The sequence below is a fragment of the Schistosoma mansoni genome, chromosome 2, assembly GCF_000237925.1.
Source record: "Schistosoma mansoni strain Puerto Rico chromosome 2, complete genome".
In the NCBI taxonomy this organism is placed as follows: Eukaryota; Metazoa; Platyhelminthes; class Trematoda; order Strigeidida; family Schistosomatidae; genus Schistosoma; species Schistosoma mansoni.
The window spans coordinates 3,753,148-3,777,443 of NC_031496.1; the positions used below are offsets into that span (position 1 = coordinate 3,753,148).

Sequence of the window (24,296 nt, forward strand, 5' to 3'; positions counted from 1 at the left end):
TTTAATCGGTTACCCTCCTCATTATGTACACATGAAATGATTGTTAGAAGAAAGGAAAAAACCAAAACACCTTCTAAAATATGGTTTTTCTTATTGATTGAACGTATACATATAGGAATAGATATATATTATTTACAGGGACTGGAAATTTAGAAGGAAGTGAGGTAAAGTATAAAAAAGAAGATTAATTATAGTTCCATCATTACTATACAGTTACTGTGTGTACTACTACTACTACTACTACCCCTACTACTGATAATAATAATAATAATAGTAATGACAGTAATTAGTAATAGTAGAGATTATATTGAATATAGAAAGTAGGGAAAGAGTTACAAGAATAAGATTTTTAAGGAATGAAAAGAAGAATTCAATAGCCGGAAAGTTGTATAATGTTTTCGTAAAGAATAAGATATATAAGATGAACTAATCTTTATAAAGTGAATTTATCAATTCATGATAGTGTGTGTGTGTGTGTGTGTGTGATAAGAAAGTCCAATTCAAGAAACACTAAGACCAATAGATCATAATAACAACAGATATATATAGATAGATAGAGATAGATAGTTCTGGTTAGATAGGAAATAAAAGACACATTTTGAGTTGATAATATTATTGTGCAGAGTGGCGTATTTTTCCCAACAGACCCCCCCACACACACACACACACACTGTGTCAAAAACATAAAGAATAACGTGTACATAGATACACGTAGTTAATTAAAAAAAACACAAAAATATACATATATATGTTTTCAAAAACAAAACAAAAAAAGGTTAAAAGATGAGCTATTTATATGTACAAGATTGTTCTGAATGAACCGTTTTTTTTGGCGCCATTGATAAAGAATATGACATATATATATATATATATGTATACAAGGCAAAATTATCGATGTTGTTGTTGTTGTTTAAGCAAAGAAAAGGAATTAAACAAATAGTCACAAAAACAAATCTGATAAGCAACATAAATACAGAGAATTTTGAGACCTGACAACTTAATACACTGCAACGTAATGATGAGTAAAACATGTGGCGGGGGGCGGTAAACAGAGGTCATAGGATTTTAGGTCTCTGTAATGCGACAGATATTTATAGGTCTTTTATCAACAACAAAAAATACGTAAGATCAATTTCCAAAAGAGGAAAGATATATGCGCAAAACAGCTCCTAGCTGAGGTCACTTATTTATTAAGCAATAATTCCATATGAAGTGATGAACATCTTGAAAGATATAATACAATTAAAAGTTAACCATTTACTCCAGCGACTGTCTCTTGTGGCCAATTGATTTCTAAGTCATCTGAATCATTGATTGTGTAGAATTCATCGGGACCAGGTATATAACCAGGAACAGAATGAGGCGCTACATTGGAATTGGATACTGATGATCCTATATTAGAAACACCTATGTCACTGACACCGGTAGATCCGGATGGACTTAAACAATTATCCTGACTTACTGTTCCTGGGATAACATTTAAGTTTGTATGTCGAAAATTTACATTGCCAACTGGCAAAGTTCGATTAGAAGTGTAGGATCCAGGGATACCATTTGTTGATTCACCGTTACTTTGATTTATCATCCTATGATTAAGGTGGCGGATATTCGTTCTGGCACGCAAAGAGCCTGTACTTATACGATGTTCATTTAGTGTAGAGTTAGAAGCATTAGTCAAGGAAACACGTGAATTATGACCGTTGGTTTCATTGCCATAACTAATCATATAATAGCCGTAAACAGGATGTCCGCCCACTTCGGAAACTATTTGATTGACATCAGCTTCATCATCATCCACTCCTGGTGGTAGTTCAGTATCATCATCTACAGCATGTAAATCAACTGGTCGAATATTATCACTACGATTCGATCCAGTATAACAAGAATAAATTCCAGATAAACTAGGTGAAGACGATAAACGAGTTCCGGTTGAAGGATGAGCGGATGGTAAATCTATGCCAAGCTCTTCAGCAAATGCATTTATTGTCCCATGATTATTACTTCTACGTACTGCTGAAGCCACAGAATCCATAAATGCAGCGGTATCAGCAACGTCACAAATCATTGTATTACCTTGATTATCCACGCTATTCAATCGACTACTAGTATTGATCAAAACAGGATGAGGATTTGGATGTCGCTGTGATGTAATTCTATGGACTGGTCCCGGAGAACATCCAAATGTTGGATGTCCACGTGACTGAAGTAAGCCATCACTAGTAATGTAAGCCTGATCAATAGAGAACTGGTCAAAAGGTTGATTTGTAGTTCTGTAGGATGGAGATGCAGTATTGTTCCAATTCTGAACACGATGATGGCGACAATACATATGATCTGGATATGGTAAAGAGTAACTAAATAAGGGAAAAACACATTGATTTTGTATATAAGACAGTAGTAAAAAAGGTCATTTGATTAAACGTTTGTATAGAAGAGGATTAGATATAGAAAACCCAATAAACTGTGCTGGACTAAAAGAAACCCGAGAATGATCGATAGAATAGTACAGCATATTTGACATTGATATTTTATATCTGAACCAAGAGATTTCGTTAACTATAATAAAACGAATTTGCTAACAAATAAATTGTATAGGAGGAGAGGTACTTGATATACTGTTAAGAGACTACTGAAAGAACAGTAAGTGAAGTAATGAGTCTACAGTGACAAAGATAGTAGGCGAATATCTGCACCAATATGTCACGCCAGTACAAATTAGTGTTTACTGTTAACATAAGTGAGAGCTCGATGATGACTATGACTTTTGGATTAGGAGGTAAGGAACTTTACAGACTACGAGCTAGGTAGGCGGTGGCTGGAAGCGATCAACAGGAAACCCCGAACCTCCAGTAAGGCTGACATACTAATGTTAATTGCACATTGAGAAGTAATCAATGTTATGTTTATTTAATGCTTAATGTTGATTGAATTCTGTTAGGAAAGTCCGAATGTGGACACCAGTATAAGTGACTTAATATTGTGTGCAATATGTTTTGGTATTAGTGGTTGGAAGCAATCAGGAGGAAAATCTGGACACAGTTTCTGTGCTAGTTGCTACCAGTTGGTTAGGTGTACCTATAATCTTGAGAGAACTGATATTCCTACGGGATTCGAACACGCTTTTCAACCCGTGAATAGTATAGTGGTAACGCCTCAGGAAGGCGCTGAAGCGCGATGAGAATAACGAGTTCTCATGTATCACCAGCATTTCCAGAGACACATAAAATGATATGGAATCATAATGAAAACTACTCTGACCAACTCATTCACATCACATGCATCTTAATGAAAGTTAGGAAAAATAATGGGCTCTTTACATAAAAGGCTGTAAAGAATGCTGAGGGTACAAAAAGTCAGCTTCCAAACTCACACCCGAACAATATCCTACCTAGTTATCGAGGTGAAAATGTAAAACCAAAATTTTTTCTAATCCACGGTCAAATAATGACTATTTACATGGCCTTAGATCTTTGTGTGCTTTTTATAATCTGTGGATCAATATGAAGTTTCTTAAATAAGAAATGTGCTTATTTACGGGACAGTTGAGGCAATTAGAAAAGGGACTGTGAATCATCCGTATTTAGCTTTTAACTAGTGAGTCGTCGGGTTAACACTTGATCAAAGACCAAGGAAGTGCAGTCAGATAGCTTCGGCAGCTGACAAAATAGGTATTGCACACAGCTTACATGGGGTTTCTAAAAAATATATTTCTGAAGTGATTATGGTAACTTCAAATATGGATAATTATAGTCTAGTACTGGTTGGAATATAAAAATGAAATAACTTCAGTGGTTATTTATTTAAACACATAAATATTGGTACAAGGGGGCAACAGATATATATACGCCACACAAATCTCATTCCATTTGTATGAGGGCTGTGATACTGCCAAGGTGCCCAAACTGAAGCAGGTAACCTGGAAGCACTGGACGGCCGTTTCGCCCTATTGTGGGACTTATCAGCAGTGCGTATCCACGACCTCGCCTCGCGAGATTCGAACCCGGGACCTACCAGTCTCGCGCCAGAGCACTTAACCGATAGAGTGGTAAAATACTTTTGATCAATGGAGTCAATGGCCATGATATGAACAAGGAACCTCGAGTTGTGTTAGCGGTATATAGATTGGATCAAAGCACGTTCCGTGCACGATTGTGTTGGTGCACGCTGATTGGCTATTTCTTATCCGATGAGTGCTGGTGGATACTTGAAGACTATAGAATCTTCTCATGTAAAACTGTAAATATACTAACGTTATTCTTATTGCAATTCCTGCTTCCACCTACTTTTTTTATCTGGAATATAATTTAGTTCCTGTTCAACCGTGTTTTAATTTAAGGACTTGTCGAGTGAAGTAGTGTCCAAGAATACTAAGCAATGAGAATAACTGAGAAATTATAAACAGGTTCTATAGCTCAAATTTAATGGGAGAATACATACAACAATAAATATGTCACCAATATACACTTACGGAATAGGATTAGCTTCACGGGGTGAAATAGTAGTTATTGAAGGACGGAGATTAGAAACAGCCGAACGAACGGAGCAGCGAGAACTGGAAGTTGTAAATAGGAAATATAAAGTGAACAGACTAATTAAATGCGTGTATTTTGGTTGTTATAAAGTCCGGCTTTTTACCACTAAATAACCTAACATTTTGAATTCAAACGGAAATGATAAAATCAATTCAATGTACAATACAACCTTAATTTGTATACCTTACTTCAGATTACAAAAATCTGTCCAAATCGAATTCCATAGTAGCCATCAGTTGGGTACAGAATGGGAAAGGCAAATTCAAAAACCGCCTAATACTAAAGTCATCAAAGACGCTCATACACAGGCTACGAACGGTGGGAATAAAAGTTTAGAACGACAAAGACTACAAAAATTGAATTGGGAAGAATGGACAACAAATCTTATTATTACCAAGCCTACGAAATCAACATTTAATAATGGATTTTTTTACCGGCAAATATCCACATAGAATTACCCATGAAGATTCTTGAATACAGAGATTATCACCCGAAGTAAATTAATGGAGTGATATTTATAATCAGTCGCAGCAGTCCAGATACATGCGTTCTCTCCCTTAAAATAAGACCATCCTATATTCTACACACACTAATTTGTTGATTTTGTCTTACTGACCACCGATGTCATAGCCAAGGTGACCTGCTGCAAGATTTGACATAGGGTACGTACGTTGAAGGCTCCAATGTGTAGTTTGGAGAGAGAGGTTTTAGTAGACTTGGGATAGTCCGTAAGGAACTCTAATCCGTGAAGCGCCACAAATCACCATACCCAGACGACTTACCTCTGACCCTTTCTAACAATCGCAGCAACTTTCTGGTGAGGCAACTGACTGAGTTGTTTACAAATGTCTGGCAATTAGAAAGTGTCCCAAAATCGTGGAATGAGTCGATAGTTATTCCTACTTTTATAAAGGGTTCACGTCATCTATGTAACAACTATCGGGGGATAAGTCTACTTCTAATCGCGTTCAAACTGTTGACTTCCACCATACTAAGTAGGTTGTTCAAAACCCGAGAAAGATTGACTCACGACCAGCAGGCTAGTTTTCGTTCTGGTCGAGGATGTATTGATCATATATTCACCCTCCGCCAAATGTTACGACACCGTCATACTTATCACAAGCCAATAATCGTTGTTTCTTGACATTAGGGCCGATTAGTTGGACAGGACTTTTCTTTGGGATTGTCTATTGAAGAAAGGTGTGCGTGAATAATTTACTAACATCTTGAAAGGTCTATATACAAACACCTCAGATAGCGTGAAAGCATACAACCACTTCTCTCCATTGTCCCATTCAAGCAGTGGGATTAGACAGGGTTACACAATCTCACCATTCTTTTTCAACTTTGCCATCAATGACATTCTGGAAACAATTCTGATGGGTGTATATAATGGTAATGTAGATCTGTTACCTAGAGAGAATCTTCGACCTTGAGTAGATGGATATTATTTTATTGTGAGATGATAATCAAACCATGGAATCGACACTTAATCAGTTGGCAATCAGTGTCCATAATTATAACATGTGCTTTGCACCTCCTAAGGACAAAGTACTTTTACAATACTGGCAGAACACTATGCCTACACTCAATCTTGGTAGTCAGCAGTTAGTAGTCGGGTAGTTTGTGTATCTGGATAGCCGTGTGAGTGATGGTAGTGGCATGAGTGATGAAATCAATTCATGAATGATGAAAGCCAGAGCAGGTTATGCTAATCTGTGTCATCTTTGGCGTCTTCGTGATGCTAGTTCGGCTGTAAAAGGTTGAACCTAAAACACGTCGGTGAAAGCGGTTCTCGTTTGTTTTTGTGAAACCTGGCCTCTCCAAGTTAAGGATGTTAAGCGATTCAGTGTTTGGTCATCTTTGCCTCCAAATGATTTCTGATATTCAGTGGCAGCACCATGTTAGTAATATGGAGCGACGATAACTCAGTTGCTGACACCATCTTGAAACACCGACTTCGGTGGTCTCGACACGCGCTACGAATGTCGTCACGACAAGTTCTACATTCCTTAATAACGCTAGGATTGGTTGGAAAAGTCAGAGAGGTCGTCAGTGTATGACATGGTGTATTTCTATGAAAATTAGCTATGAAAGACTAGGATCTGTTGGTTTTTCACAGCTCCCTGTTTGGGGTCCTAGAGATAGTGCAACACAGTGGCTTGAGATGCTATCAGACGGCTTGAAGTAGAAGCCAGTGGCGGGTTATGCTGTAGTTATAAATTACCTCCTTCACAGTAGTGAGATGAATTTCCTTAACTGAACTGCTTCTCCCACTATTCTTTTTTGCAATCCCACAAAATAATTTCTATTCATTTTTGTCCTTTTTTATTGTGATCACCTCCCTCTCTTTATCTTTTCAGAATGTCATTTTTATTGTGAGGCGCATATGTATTTTGGTACCCCTTTCGATCTATGTTTATGTTTAAATAAATAAGTTCTTCTGGTGTGCTGATGTGGACCTGCACAACTCGAGATGGTATGGGTTCCACATTGCATGCCCGATTAAAATTGACTTACACAAGAGTATTACTTGTGAGTAGTCAGTTATCATATTTAATACGTTGTCACCAAGAAATGACATCAGTTGGAGAATCTGTTTGTGTTGGAATTTGACGGTTGGATAATAACAGTAAGACTAATACGATGAGCATGTACAGGACCCGATTACCTTATATATAATGACTATAATACACTGACGATACACAATCGCGGCAAACTGGTATTTGCAAGAGAGCCTTTATGTGTTGAGGAAGTCAAACGAAATATATGGATACACTACCCATCATATAGGGCTTATAAAACTTTAGAATCCATATAATAAAGTCCAGTCAACCAAATGATCAAAAATGAAGGGCATTTATGGTTTCATGACGAAGATGATAGTTGGTGAGCAAAAGTCAACGTTTAAAAAGGAATGCAAAGAACAAAATATGATTAGTAAGGTGGCTTACAACATAGGACCTGAAAACTAAAGAAACGAGCAGACTTTTCGTTTGGGTCCGGTAATTCAGAGTAGTGAGTATCCACGACAGTACAAGAAATTGAACGTAGTGTATCAAAATCTAACGTCTAAGCAAAAGACGATTTCAAGTTGAGCAGACTTCTACAAACCACCTAACTAAATAGTAAGTGTGCTACTAAATACATTTTCAGCAGTTACAACAAAAAGCTGTAACCAAAAACCTGAACCAACAGGTGAGGTAGTTAGCCACTTCTGATCATTCCACTTTATGCAATGATCGAATTTCAAGAAGAACACTGAGTTTCGACGGAAAAACCAAAAATAGCGTTGTGTCTGTGTCGACACCCTAAGGCCTTGAGTTTTATTCTGGGTCGAGTCGTGGGTGAGAAATTCTGAGTCTCAAATCACGACACAACGGTTGTATAGCAATTCTCTATTTTCAGTGGTTCTTCAGCTGATATCAGTATTCCAAAGAAACATTTCTTTAGATTGAAAAAATCTCAGTAATCGACCTAGTTTATGGTATTGTTGGAAAGTGGAAAAACAGAGGACATACTTGGTATGTTTCAGTTTGCAGGATTCTGAACAGTATTTCTCACCAGGAATAGCCGCCAGCATGCAAGCAGGACCTGCACAATGTGCCATTTCTGGAAGTACAATGTCATCATCCGAATCGTTGTCCACAAAATCTATAGGTTCATCAGTGTTGATGGGATAAATATTTGGCATGGGTCCTTTATTGCGAGAATGCGGTTGGAGACCTGATAAACAGAGTGAAAGTATTTTGTTCATATGAAATTTAGCAAAATAAAATAAATTTAATGTTAAGTTTCTCAACAACTGATTTCCGTTTGAACTTTTCGAGTAGTTTAATGTAGCCAATGAAATAGGTACACTTTAAAAGACGTATGACATTGCTTTATTTGTACGACTGATTGAAAAAACATGGAAAAAGTGACGGGTAACTGGTAATTGAAATTTATTCTCCAACCAAATAAAATTCTACAAGTGAGACAAGACAGCCGTCAATTCGAAAAGGAAAGTACAAGTCTATGTACAATCTAGGCGCTTATATCTCAAAAAAACGACAGTAAAACGAATTCAAAATTTACCAAAAACGATTGCGGTTATCGTTTGCCGGAAGTAAAACACTCTAGATGTCTTTTGTCAGACAGTAACACAAGAACCATGTGAATAGCATGTGATCCATACTGATGGGATCATAATTTGAACTGTATACAGTATTCCTGGAATGATTCAACTTATACGCATGGTGAAAATAACGCTATAAAATGTAATTGGGAATTCTAGATGAAATAGAAAATCCATGAAAGATGAATAACCAAGTTGGTATGACGATTAAGTGTTTACAGATAACAAGGAGATGCACTGCTGCTATTAGATCGAAGATAACTTAGTGAATCCAACCTATCACTTTAAGAAAAACATTTATTTTAAAAACTAAGAAACATATATATAGTGCGTTAAACTCAATAGTCAGTCAAATGCAAATATCTACCCCACAGAAGATTAATTCCGGACAGATTAGCTCAACAGCAACGTCTCAGACAGTGAAACTAGGTAATGCCCTGAGTGAAAATATGAACCAATGATTCGGCATTGGCTTGTGTCAATGCTTAGTTCGATCATATGAAGTAAATTAAATAACCACAGTGACTACTTTACTTATCATGAAAAAATTAGCCTTAATGAGTTGGCAGTCAACGGAATATCGACACACATCAGAAACAACTTAGGTCCTATCAATTTGCTTTTCTGGGAATTAAAATGTAAGTACAACGAATAACAACTCCACCCATAGCTCTTCTAGGGTTACTGCCAGTCCCAAGTCCGGGTCAGGGAAAAGGGTTGGGTATGGGGTCAGAAACCCCATCCAGTAAAAAGAACAACCTTCCTAAAACAGCATTAACCAGAATAAACAAATTAAATCGTTTAAACGCTGTCCGGGGAGTTGAAGAAATAATTATGAAGCCTAATGATGAAAGACGAGATTTTTCGGAAGTCACGAGGCCAACATCCCTTCTAACAACCAGAGCAACAATTAATATAAGTACATGGAATGTTCGGACAGTGTAGGAGACCAGGAGGACCAGTAAAATAGCTACGTAAATGAGAAGATACAAATTGGCGGTTCTCAGAGTACGTGAAACCCATTGGACCCAAACTGGACAGAAAAGCTTAGGTACAGGAGAGATGATGCTGTACTCCAGTCACGAAGAGGAAAGTGCTCCACACACTTAGGGAGTTACTCTGATGCTGTTCAAAGAAGCACGAGAAGCACCTATAGAATGGGAGTCTCATGGATCGAGGATCATCAAAGCATCCTTCAAAAGAATATATATATATATAGAATACTAGTGATACTGTGGTCGGGACATGCACTGGACATTCCGATGGGCAATGCTTGATGATACTCAATTAAGGAGGGAAGAGTTCAGGGCCGAACAAATCCAGACACAGTATCAATCTATGAAGTTATTTACTGTCGCGCTGGAACGAGTCAATAGGTTCAGACTTCGTAGTTGGAGTCTGTATAATATTTTAGTCTATGGTTGGACATTGTGTAACACGATTTCAAACAGACTGAAGTCACATTTATTCTGCATTTTCCATAAAATCTTGAGCTTAGTTTCATTTTATACTTTCCATACTTTGGTTACCTTTGTTCTTTGGGAACTATTTGTCGTGATTAGCCTCCCATTAGATCAATTATTATTCACCCTCAGTTTATCGTCATACTGACTTCCCCTTTCGTTGGTCTGCGATGGGAACTGGAACAAGAATACATTCGTTCTACGTCCTATATGGACAATGACTGATTTGTCCATGTACTCTGTTTTGAGGTGGTTAGTGATAACAGCTGGTTGTCAAATCGAAGTAGGTGGTGAGTAGTTTAGACATATAACTAAATGCATGAACATTCATTGCCTAAGCCACGAGGTTATTGCTTCACAGTGAATTACTGAAACGAATAAGATAGGTATCCTCAAGAGATATGACCGAAAAGTGTTAGAGAAAAATGTAACTCACTTTGTGAATAAAAAGAGAATATTACATGAAAACGAAAAGTCGAATAAGAAGTTAACAGAAGACAGGGCAGCAACTCATAACGTAAGATTTTTTATCAGTGGCGCTTATGGCCATCGCTTGGGTTTTTGAAGTCAGTTAAGTTGAACTGGACGAATAAACCAATGAAGTGAACATGTATTTACAGGAAAAGAAAATCACTGAAATTATTTTCCAATAAAATGAGTTTGTAGAGCACAAGGCTTCAAAGCCGCTAGGACTTATTAGGCTCGATACACATCGTTATTTGGTGAGCCTATATGTAGTATTAGTGGCTTAGATAAGATGAAAAACTAGGAAACGTAACAAAACACTGAAACTAAAAACCCGTTAATAGTATGCATCGGCATGAAGACTATTTTAAGAAGGTTATAAATGAAAGCCAAACTGCCTATACTGACCATACAACACAGGTTATTATACAGGGAATCGACGGAGTTGAGATACACCATGTCAGTGATGCCACTTAATCGTCAAGACAATGCATATATATTCGTAAAACTATACCAAAAGTATACACTACATCATCATCTAAAGAATATGTATATACATTAAACGAGTGATTTAGGTAACTTGGAAATGTAATCCCTACCACCTATCTATAGGTGTTCTATAGCTTAATACATATACAAAAGCAGTCAGTCTCACTAAATCGCCTTCTGAGAGCCAAGTTGTGGACCTCAACTCCAAGGTGGAGCACACGTTTAACATTCCTACTTGTCTCAGGAAGTTGACGATATAACTACGCTGAAATGAGTAAGCTCCAACATTGATAGATGTATTGGCGATTTTTAGTTTTCGTATCACTAGTTAGTCCGATGAATGAGCAATTATATTATTACTGGGTTAAGACCAAAACGACACACCTGAAACGTTGAAGCATGAACGGTATCGAGAAATGGAAATAATAGTTTCTCTGAGATAAGATTCTTTAGTCTGAATGTATGAGGTTTAACCATTACTGGTTGACCTGAGGAACGAAATATGGCATTGATCATTGGATTTTATGTTTACGCCTGACAAAATAAGTGATCCAAATGAAGTCTTTAGTTGTTTCAGACTGATTATGTGGAATCGACTGACCACTGTTGCTAGAGTTTTGAGCTAAAACGCAACAATTACTGGAAGTGAGACAGGTATTTTGAGAAAATGTATTAGCAGACCTGAAGTCTCAATTATTTCTGGGTTGGTCAAGTAACTGGTCTAACTGCTCTTTCAACAATGGAATACAGCATTTTGATTTTCTTTTGTTCTTGATTTGTTATCCAGGAGGATGCTTTATTGTCTTAGGATAGCAGGACCACTGATACTGTTTGTCACAAAATATGCACTATCCACAGTCTGTTTTTTTAAGCCAGAGTGTTTACAACTGTGTCTGCGAGTTGGTTAGCTCCTATCGCTCAAAGCGTTTGGGTGCTATATCACCAAGACAAACTTGACACCCATGGAGAATTTCATCTGAACGGAGATCAAGATCATTTAAATTCTCTTTTAAACAACTGAGATCTCCCAGATACTCATTTTCAACCATATCGCGAGTGACAGGAGGAAGGACTGATCTTTAGGAAATATAATTCGAAATATTTTCTTCGAATCACAAGTGCCAAGCAAACTGTATGTCCTAAAATGATCATCTTGGGTAGACCTGATACATGTATCACAGGGTAATTGATATGATGAAATTTGTTCAAACAGTAGGGATACGTTTAAAATAACTCGATTTGGAAGCAAGTTTATGGCAGCACTGACACCCAGAAGCTATGTGCTCAGTACTACAGTAATCATGTACATAAGCTACACCTTTCTTCATGGAAAGTCAAAATCGTAAACAGATAGGTTTCGTGTATATTCCAATTGTCGCTACATTTCACCAAAACATATGAAACAACCAAGAGGGTTATAAGTTTATTACTGGCTAGATCGTCATTGTGATTAATTTAATTACGTGTAATATCTCCGGAGAGTATTTAACCATAGTCGATGGCACTTATGTCATTACAATAAGCAGAATCATATACCAAAGGAAAACTACCGAGTTTTGCGTTAGAATATCTACCTGCAAAGATGTATACAGTACTTTATGAACCCAAGTTTTCCAAAAACAAATGGCGAAAAAATAAGACATAGGGTTTATTAAAATGAGAAATGTTAGAACTTACCATCGTGACTGAATCGTCCAAAAAGCCGATGAGTAATTCCGTCAATTTCATTAGTGGCTGGAATGCGGTGGTCACCTCTACGCATTTTGCTGCCCAATGGAGCTGAACTTGCAGGGTGATGAGACAGGAACGACTGTGTAATATTATCAGAATATGGTCGTGGGGAAAAGTCTAACGGCACTTCGAACTGTTCGTCATCGAAGTCCGCATACGACTGCATATGGGATGGTGGTGTATCCATGGGTGTAGACTGTATCGGTGGCTGCTTGCGGCGTCGAGAACCAACGCCTTGAGAAGAATTAGAAGGATTCCTGCTACGGGAAGCGTTCATTCCAGCACATTGTCTTAACCTACATTTCTGACGCATTTTGTTGGGGCCGCCGAATTTTCTTCTATCCCTACAATATTCACATTTTCCGCAATCTTCTTGTATGCTGCAGCCTGTGCAATTACCGCAAGGGCGTAAACGAGGGGATCCAGACCGCTTTCTGGAGACAAATGTACTAGATAATTTTTGATCTTCCCCAAATCCAGATTGCTCTTCTCGTCCCCAGTATACGCGATTATACACAGCTGAAGTACTTGAATCTGAGGCATTGGGTGATCTAGGAGACGTGTCAGGACCAGGAGAATTGAATTTGCGCATATTTCTGGGCGGTAAATGTAATGTGTGGTCGATTGGAGTAGTACGAGTACCAGTTTCTACAAGAAATGAATGGCTATATAACACACGCTACCTGATTTACTGACGGGGGGATCTGGTTTTCGTTTTCCCTTGAACTGTTTACCTGATGGGAGTTGGTCCGGATAGGTACTGACATCGTTATTAGGACTTAAACTCGGACGATTTTGTCTCGGTCTCTGACTTCTGGTGTTCTTATACTCGATCTCCAGAGACGGATTCCTACCTACTCAAACAATAGGCGAAAATTTCAGATACTTACATCGACATTGAGGACAGTAAAAAGTTTTTATTTGCTCTGCTTGCTTAGGAGTGACATTAATACAATCTCCGTGATACCATTCTTCGCATTGGTCACATGCTCTACATACTTATTACCATTCCTATAAACAACTCACATCATGAATCGTTCAGCGTCTGAAGAACGACAGACACAATAGACTTCACTCATCTTTTTATCAAACTCCTCATTCACAGTTTTTTTACCATTATTCTTACGCCGCTTTTGCATACTTGGTGGTTAGTTTGGCGAATAGACAAGGTCAGCAAACAACTTTGAAGTTTACCACTTATCAAGTTTCATACTACAACACGGCATATGCAAGAAGGAATTTATAAGACGCCACTAAGTGAAAAAACTACTTCAATTCCTCCCATTAGCGGAATTTTTTGACTAGAGCGCCCGTAATGGTCGTCGACAAATTGAACTGACCGTTGCAATTACCGTATGCTAAAAATATTGTGGTATCACAAAGATGGAGATCTTCAGATAGCACCTAACAGTTAGATGTATTTACTACGCGCTTAATTTGAGCCTATAAAAATGCACTAAAGTTGATGGGTAGGTGACAAATAACTTGTTGATTGATGAAAATTATCCTTGTTGTCTAGAAATTTAGTTGTCTGAAGGCAATGAAAATCAGATCATGTAGTGTCTGGGATATTTACCGATTCATTATTTTACCTCGGCCTCTTTTATGGGGTTATGAATGGTAGATTTATTCAATTATTCTTCAGTGACTTGGATAGATCAAATCACTTATATTAATCCTCAGGATCAGTATTTCTCTGAAGAATCTTCCTTTCATTGAAAATGGAGATGGGATGTTAAATGATCTGGCAGATGATTCGAATAATTTACGACTCCGTGAGAGGAACAAGGTTTTAGCGACCTCACGTTGGTTATTGCGAAAATAGTCTAAGGTGATCAGTCTAGGAATAAAGAAGTAAACCGAGCCAGCAACAACTTTATTAGTGGTTTACATAAAAAAGATAACGTTTACATGCCATCATTAAGTCTAGCCCATAGTTATCATGTTAAAAAATTTTACTTTGACTATTATAGTCATTATTATTTTTAAAAAGGTGTTTACTTGCCAAACTCATCGTTTAGTAATTTCGTACTTGATTACGACTGTTACCAATAGTAAAGGGCGATAGATTGCTTACCAGGATTCTAGATTGTCTATAAACACTTGTACACTCTCGGTGATGACTGTAGTAGTTTTCGAAGTTCCAGCTCCATGCAGTAGAACTGTCTTGATGTTCGTATTGAAGATTCTGGCTCTAATGTTGGCTTGCAAACAATTGTTCGAGTTGCATATGTTGTTCAACTGTAGGAATGCTATCCTTGTTTTGTCAATCCTTGCCTTTACATCTGCATCAGATCCTCTTTGTTCATTGGTGATGCTGTCCAGGTACGTGGAAGATTCCAGAGTTTCGCCATCTAGTTTGAATGGTAAGTATTCTCTGTGTTGTATTTGAGAATTATGGTTCTTCCCTTGTGTATGCAGAGGCCTGATGATGCAGAGTCTGCTGCTACACTAGTTGCCTTGACCTTTATTTGTTCGTATGGACGGTATAGAAGGGCTAGCAAAGTCCAGATCGTCTAGTTGTGTGCAAGCTATCCATTGTATTCCGCGCTTCCCCTCAGATGTGGAGACCTTCGTAATCCAGTCAACCACCAGAAGAAAGAGAAAGGGGGAGAGTAGACAGTCTTGTCTGACTCCGGTCCTCGCTTGGAATGCGTTTATCAGCTGTCCTCCATCCACTACTTCGCAGTGTAGTTCGACGTATGAATTCCGAATGATGTTGAAGATTTGCTCAGGTACAGGAGGTTTCATAAGGTCCTCCTATCCACGCTACCAAATGCATTCTCACAGTCATGGAAGTTGATTTATAGTGACGAGTTCCATTCAATTGACTGTCCAACAGTGATCCATATTGTCGAGATTCGGTCTGTGCGCGATCGATCCTTACGGAATCCGGTCTGTTGTTCCCGAAGCTGGGCGCCTACTGAATATCTCATTCGGCTCAACGGCACTGTCGAAAATGTTTCCTGGTACTCATAGTAGTTTGATGCCTCCACAGTTTTCCCATTTGCCCAGATCTCCTTTCTTTGGTATCTTGATGAGGTATCCTTTCCAGTCTGTCGATGGCACTTGTTCTTTCTCTCAAATCTTCCTCAAAAGAATGTGGAGCATGTTTGTAGTTGTTCTATGTCTGATTTGAGTGCTTCAGCTGGTATATTGTCAGGTCCTGCTGCTTTCCCAAACTTGATTTGTCTCGTGGCCATCCTGATCTTTCGATCGTTGGTGGAGTGATGTCTATAGTTAGATCTGTAGGTGTGGTTTCGATGTCCGGTGAGTCCAATGAAACTGGTCTATTCAGGGGTTCCTCGAAGTATTCTACGCATCTGTTCCGCTGTTCTTGAATCTCAGTGATTGGCTTGCATGCTTTGTCCTTGACTAGTCTCTCTGGTTTACCATATTTCATTGCCAGTTTCTTCGTTGTGTCATATGATCATTTCATTTCCTTCTGATGCAGCTTTTTCCGTTGTTGTTGCTAGGTCTTCCACATATTTCTGTTTGTCAGCTCGAATGCTCTTCATTTGCTTGTTTGCTTCTGTGTACTCAGCTTTTACGAAAAGAAAGGTCGTGTGAAAATGAATCGAATAGCGTCAACATATCATCGAAATTATCATTAAGTAATCGTTCCGGGATTTCTGTGATGTGATCCAGTGAGACGGATGTAGCTTTGTGTATGCGTTGGTTGTGGAATAATATAGCACCTATAGCCATTTTGTTGAATGCACATACATTTGCGAATCTCTCACTATTTTCAATCCTTTCTCTCAGCCAGTCCACGTCGTCTCATGATATATTCGTATCCGGTGTTGTCTATTCCGATTTTGACGTTTAGGTCTCTCATCAGAATTATCCCGTCCTTTCCTGAGCACTTCGCTATGATTGATTGCGTTCTTTCATACAACTGATTTTTATTGTCATCGTTTCTGTCAGGTTTTAGGAAACAGAAATGCTTATTGACGTCAGACAATGGTGGTCTTCTTTGACTTAAAGGCAACATTTCACTCTGTAGACCTAGAGGTTCTGTGACAGTGTCTGTCATTGACAGGCATACCTCAGAAGTACACAAAACTTGTGAAGGCTCCTTACTCGAATAATTCCAGTCAAGCCAGAGATTATGGCGCATCTGGTTTTGTGAGTACAAGTGATGTCCTACAAGGCTGTCCACTATCTTCATTTCTGTACAATTTTACCACAGACCCACTGCCAAAATTAGCACTCTCGTCGACTGTATTTTCAGGACTTGATCTCCTACCGGGAGCTCCACTTATCGACTCGGGATACGCATATGACATAGTCCTGTTTGATGAAGACGCTGATAAAATGCAGGATGTGTGGAATGTGTTTCTACCCCTCCAAATGCAAGTTATTGCTCCAGGACTGGGCTGTGTCAACACCTGAACTAAGGATAGGGAGTAAAGTAGTAGAACGTGTCGACAACTTCACTTGTCTTGGAAGTCTGATCAGCCCTAATGCGTTTGTGCCTGACGATATCTCTGCACGTATTCAGAAAGGTCGTTTGGCATTTGCCAACATTACCTACGGCGAAGGCGGGATATCCATCTATCAATAAAAGAATGTGTATACTGCCCGGCAGTTCCTTATGTTCTACTTCACGACTGTGAAACGTGACCATTAAGAGTAGAGGATACTCTTAGGTTACTGGTATTTGATCACAGGTGTGCTAGAAATGTTGCTCTCATCTGCTGGGATCACCGGGTAACTAATAGTGAGGTTAGACACAGGGTGTTAGTGAGTGGTGGTAAATCAGTTGATGAGGTGGTGAATCTTCGTTGACATAGATGGTTGGGTCACGTATTACGCATGCCCAACCACCGATTACCACTACACGCAATGATGACTAGTGTTGGAGACGGATGGGAGATAGTTATGGGCGGCCAAACCAAAACGTGTCATCAGTGCTTGAAGTCACTAACTTCTGGCCTGAACCATGTTGGCAGATGCAGAGTACTTGTTTGGGGTCCGCGCGACTATCGTAACCGATGGTTGGAGACCGTGGATGATATGGCTAAGAATCAATCACAATGGCGTGGGTGTATAGATTCTTTGTCTTCCCTTGAACCGTGAGAATAAAATTAATTTATACCTTTTTTCTACGTTCTAATTTCTTTCTTACTGTTCTATATCCTTATACATAATCTTTCTTTTATATATTACCATCATTGAAGTAACTACTCCTATGAATTTGGTGTTCATCGCGTTGTGCTTATGAGTGAGGTGTGGCAACTTGTGCCGACGCATATATGTACTTGGTCCTACATTGTAGCTGACTGACTGCTATCATCGGCAGATGCATAATGTTGGATAGCATTGATTATAAATTCCTCCTTTTTTCCTTTGAAGGATGCTTTGATGATCCTCGATCCATGAGACTCCCATTCTATAGGTGCTTCTCGTGCTTCTTTGAACAGCATCAGAGTAACTCCCTAAGTGTGTGGAGCACTTTCCTCTTCGTGACTGGAGTACAGCATCATCTCTCCTGTACCTAAGCTTTTCTGTCCAGTTTGGGTCCAATGGGTTTCACGTACTCTGAGAACCGCCAATTTGTATCTTCTCATTTACGTAGCTATTTTACTGGTCCTCCTGGTCTCCTACACTGTCCGAACATTCCATGTACTTATATTAATTGTTGCTCTGGTTGTTAGAAGGGATGTTGGCCTCGTGACTTCCGAAAAATCTCGTCTTTCATCATTAGGCTTCATAATTATTTCTTCAACTCCCCGGACAGCGTTTAAACGATTTAATTTGTTTATTCTGGTTAACGTTGTTTTAACAAGGTCGCTTTTTACGGTTACTCATAACTCTTCAGAAGTGAACAGTAATATTACTATTATTATTGACCTTACCCATTATTATATCTTGTTTGAAGGAAAGTATTCTGTATCAGTTGACTAAAGTTGATGTGTCAATCAAAGTTCTCTTCTCTGTTTTCCTTTTTTTTAAAGGCCTGCCTCTTCTGAAAAAGCTTTTCTGCTCAGTGTGCTGATGATTTTACCGTTAGCATGCAAATTTCTTCTGTTTGAAATTTCTTTAAAATGAATGAGCTATTGGCATTCAATTAACAATAGTCTATTTCAAATGGTCTTACACCTAATCCTTTTTGATGTTAACATCAGCGTGAGACATAAAAAGCGCCTAAATAACCTGTTTGAACGACAATAATTTTGTACAATCGAAGATTCTGCAATAGAAGCTGTGCTGCATTTCACACATCACGGTGTAATTTTTCTTGTGTCTCTTAGTCCTCATATGTTGATATCGAAGTTTTCGATGTGAAATTTTACAAAGAGGCTACATGTTTTTGACATTACCATTATTCATCTCAGGGCTTTTGAGAAGAAATTTTACTGCGTTGCATAGAGTCACGAATTTAGTTGGTAGATAAGTCTTTTGATACCCATGCGATAGTATGGTTGCGGATAGACATTTGAAGTCTTACATACTACCGGAAAGTGTTGTTTTACCGAATATTAGCCACTCATCCTCTTTTTGTATTTTCCTGTAGAACGAGATGCAGGTGCATTCAAATACATTTATACAAGTGAAAGTACAAGAGCTCTTTAATACTGTATTTAGTACAACTACTACTGGAAGAGTAGATTGTAAAAGCTGGCCTAATAGGAAACCTGCGTTCGTAAACATTCTCACAACCCACAGCCGTACGGATTCTTTTCTTAAAAACATTTCACCTAGTTCTTGATAATTTATTTGCTTATTTAACGTATGTATGTCTGTAGGTATATTTTGTGTGATATAAGAAGAGTGGGAAACTGTTGAAATATAGTATTCTGAAAACCCCATGTTGTCCTCGACACATACTCATTAGGGTCTTAATTTTCATATTAAAGCTTCTCTTCTTTTCTAGAGGGAGTATCTCTGATAGACTATCCATTGAGAACACCTTTCTTGTGCTCTTATTACTAAATACAAATAACATGTTCATTTTTGCTCATCTAGTTCTACCTGCCTTACATTGCAATATATCGGAATTCTCAGTTAGTACATTAATTCGAATACTTTTAATTATCATACTGGAGTCGCAATATAGTTAAATCTTGGGTAGTGTAAGAACCATTTTGAAGGTTTCGTGTGTGAAAACCCCTCTAAGTATACATTTGTAACTTCTTAATGGTTTCTTTATTTGTACATATTGTTAATCTTTTTAATGCTACTTGAGGTTACAATGTTTCATTTCATGATAGTTTTCTCATTTTTTCTGTCGCTTTTACTGGGTTTCTATGTTTCTTCCTGAACTGCATCTATGTTGTTTTAATTGATATTTAATCTTGGCGGCAGTCATATTGATTGTTCCCTCTTTGACTGTGTTGCTTGATTTGACTGGGATCGTGCATTTTGGTTGTGAATTGGAGTACTTTCCCAGAATTGGAAACACTTTGTGTTATAAAGCAAACTCTTGAACAGATTTTTTACTTGATCTATCCAGAAAGGTTAGAATAACACTTATTTTTTGGTGTGTTCGATCGATTACTGTGGGAACAATTGTTGGTTGAATAGGTGAGTGGTAATATTTGTTTAGAACCGTTGTCACCCCAATCGCCTTATTCTGACTTCGGTTGGGCGGGACACGTCTCTTACTTATTCCCGACAGTTAGTCTTCATCCAAACGTAGTTTGGACTTTATAGGTAGTTGGATATTGATTTCAATGGGGACGACTTCGAAGACTATATGGAGCAGTTACAAACCTGGTGCATAACTAGAAAGGATATTAATGATAAGGTCACAGCTAATTTTCTGAAGTTCATCGGCAGTGAAGCCTATAACCTGCTAAAGAACATGACTTTTCCAAAGAAACTAATTTTACCATATGAATCGCTCAAGGAGTTGCCACTTAGCCATGTGCAGCTTGCTAGACTTGAATTCAGAGAGAGATGGAAGTTTCATAAAATGATGCGGCAAAATGATCAGAAAGTCTAATACCATACTTGAACTACAGAAACAGGCTGTGCAGCACTATGTCACTCAAGCTCGCGTTTGTTCATTAGTGGTCCCCATTCCCATGGAAATATGGAAAATGATTCAACGGAAAACTGCAAATCAGGTTACAGATGTGAGCACAAGTTTAGTGAATGTTTGTTATGTGGTGAATTTCACGCACGTAATCCATGTTTATTTAATGACGCTTAATGCTTTTAATGTGATAAAATTGGATAAATGCAGTCAGTCTATAACACTATTGTGCATTTCGCCGCAGGTAATGCTACACTTTGTATTTCAGATCCTACTAATTCGGATGAATTTATTGACCATATATTGTGTTGTTTTTATGAACTAATGATTAATTTGTACTTGATTGCCCACTGATTTCGAATTCCAAAAAACGTTACTTTCGTTTGTGCTCATCTGGTTATACTTGCAGTAAATTGCACTATTTCAAGAATTCATAGTTTGTACTATAATTCGGAAAATCCGAGTTATCACAGTCTATCAGAAGACTGATGATGTTATTCGTTGTGTCCTGCGTATTTGTGTAACAGGTGAGACTGTGATGATTAGAAGTATTTGGATGATTATATGAACTAGGAATTCACGAAATAGTTCCATTTACAGCAAATAGAATTAGGTGAGCACAAGTGAATGTATCGTATTTAGAAATCGAAATCAGACAAATATTAAGTACAAAGGAATCATTAGTTCGTACAAACACCAGATTCACCAAAGCTTAAATTAGAATCTAAGTTGCTCTGATCAATCTAATGTATTCCCATCAGGTTCGTCTTATGTCTGTCATACTATCTATTAAATAGTCTCTGTATAATTTAGACTTTGTTCGTTAGTATTTGTATTGACACCTGAAATTTCATTTGATTGATATGTTGGTTGTGTACTGGTATCATTGATACCCAGAATATGAACCATAGATTTTCCAACAATATCCTCCTGCACGAAACAATGCTGGATCTTCATATCTCCAAGTTATAAATGTTATGGCTTCATTTAAAACACTCAGTGTATTCGATAGAAGTGACTCCGTTATAAGGATGAACAACAGTTGATATGAAATCATCCTAATTGGAATTGGAATCGAGTTCGTTTGTGACTCGTGCTTCACATTTAACAGGCTCATCATAAGAAACAGATGCACTATGAGGACAAATAATTATAATTATTCACAAACAGCTTATGGGTACATAAGTGTTGTGAAGAAACCGTTTCGGGTTTTTTCAGAAATGCAATAATACACAAGTTTCAATGAAGTTAATATAATATTTGCCATAATTGAAAACAAAACAGGTTCCGCGTAATTGAGAAGAATATTGAGTTGACGTTAAAAAAGGAAAGTGAGAAAATAAGGGGATAGAAATGAAGGAAACGTGTGACGTATGTATAAATTAATTATCCCTTTGTACTTGATGACTGATGACTTGATGACATTCATAGAAAAAGAAGCCTAAACTTTGCTACATACTTTGACATCCCCAGAAAAGCGTATTCCACTTTATATGCAACTCTCAAGAAACTACTTTTAGACCATGTGAAGTACGCAAATTTCAAATGCCATGAGAGAGGAAAATTTCGTACAATGATTCATCAGAATAACCAAACGGTTAGGGCATTCATCCTTGAATAGCAGAGACAAGCTGTTTAATGCAATTTCGGTGATCAACTTCATGTACAGTTGAGAGATCGATTAATTGCAGGAATTAACATACCGGGTCTGGAAAGAGAGCTGTTAAGAATGTCGAACTGTTCAAGATGCTAGAACTGCATGCATTAACTATGAGGCAGTGAATGAACTTGATATCCAGCCGATGAAAGTTCTAATAGTTTACTCAGTCGTGATGATGAAATACAGTCTCATGGTTGATCAAACTTGCGTTCGTTTAATAGTGATTCCTATTCTCGTGAAAATATGAAAGGTGAATCAACATGGAATGGCAAAGCAAACAACAAAGGTGAGAGCAAGTTCGGTAAACGTTTATCCTGTGGTAAATTTCATTCTCGTTATTCATATACATCTTGTAATGCCAAATGTTTTAAATGTGGCAAGATAGGACACATTCAGTCAGTATGCAAAACTACTGTTCAATATGCTTCAAATAATACCAAGTTTTGTAATTTATATCCCGATAATTCGGCTGTCTCTAATGATCATTTACCTTTATACAATGTTTCGAAAGGTAATGTTTATATTCAAAAGCGATTATATTCATCCCTTGGTTCATTTCATGGCTTTATTGTGGGCACAGGTAGTATAGAGTCCATTATTTCATTCAAGAACTTGAAATATTTAGGTCCTAACGTTGTGGCCAGACCCACTGAAGTCTCAATATTGGGGATAACTGGACACAGACTGCTCATAGGATGATGCTGTGAACTGCCAATAAGAGATAATAATTCTTGATACATACCTTGTGAATTTTTAGTTAACGAAATAGGCCTGTCAATACTGGGCTTAGAAATCTGAAAAGGCTTAAGAAGGAACTGTCTCTACTGACTTCTAAAGAGAATTCTGATGCTTTACTCAAGGATTTGATAGCTGTGTGTGCTAAGTGTAGTGGAGGTATGAAAATTCAGCCCATAAAACTTCAAGCACAGGGTGATCCAGTCATTCCTAAAAGATGAATAATTCCTAATGCTTTTCGAGATGCAATAGATAAGACGTTGGACGATTTGTGTGCAAAACGTAAAATTGAACCGATCCAGTGTTTAGCATGGGTCACTCCTATCGCTACGCCATTCAAGTAGGATGATAAAACCCCTTGAATATATGGTAACTATATATTAACATCGAACTCCTGTTTGTTGAAGCAAACATGAATGACGGTAGAGGCTGAAGATATTCTGAATCGACTTCATGTTTCTAAAGTGTTTTCGAAAGTTGACTTAGAAGATGCTCACCTTCAAATCCCTTAAGATCATTCCTCATCTATTTTGACAACAATTAGCAATCATTTTGGTCTGTTCAAATTCAACTTGCTTTCATTTAGTTTGATTTGTTCTCCAATCATATTTCAGGAAGTTATTAATAAGGTAGTCAGTGATTTTGAAGGTGTTGAATTTTGTCAAGATGATCGTATTATTCATGGTACTGATAAAGTAGTTCATGACCAGAGAACTATTGCTTTATTGAGTCGTGTAATTGAAAACAATACCACGGTGGATCCTAACAACTGTTCATTTTGTGTATCTGATCTTGGATTTCTTGGATACTTAATTGATGGTAATCGTTTTGGACCAGATACGAAACGACAACCCCCACTGAAAAATGCACCGCCTCCAAAAAATCTTACAAAGCTACGTTCGCTAGTGGGTGCTCTTCAACACTATTCCTATTTTACTCTTAATTTCTTTTGTTGTGCCAATTGTATATTTAATATTTTGACATCCAATTCATTCAAATGGAGTGTGGAACAAGAGTCATGTTTACAAAGTCTGCTAAAGTTTCCTCAAGGTGATGCTGTTTTTCGGACTCACTCACACGGTGTACATTCTGTACTTATTACTGATGCATCACCCGTGGG

At 37.9% G+C, this 24,296-nt stretch overlaps 1 protein-coding gene across 3 annotated transcripts; it reads right to left on the minus strand.

Moving 5' to 3' along the window:
- Positions 1-1,103: 1,103 nt before the first annotated feature.
- Smp_022020.1 (putative cpg binding protein) lies at positions 1,104-14,105 on the minus strand (the record flags this gene model as incomplete). Of its 3 annotated transcripts, none has more annotated exons than XM_018795368.1 (6): positions 1,104-2,354; positions 8,054-8,258; positions 12,744-13,445; positions 13,481-13,651; positions 13,688-13,788; positions 13,824-14,075. In XM_018795368.1, the coding sequence occupies 6 exons, from the start codon at positions 13,934-13,936 to the stop codon at positions 1,250-1,252; spliced, it is 2,397 nt and encodes a 798-aa protein (XP_018649690.1). The 3 variants fall into 3 exon arrangements, with proteins under 3 accessions (XP_018649690.1, XP_018649689.1, XP_018649688.1); XM_018795369.1 differs by having other exon boundaries at positions 1,250-2,354; positions 13,481-13,647; positions 13,684-13,788; positions 13,824-13,936; XM_018795370.1 differs by having other exon boundaries at positions 1,250-2,354; positions 13,688-14,105.
- Positions 14,106-24,296: the final 10,191 nt, after the last annotated feature.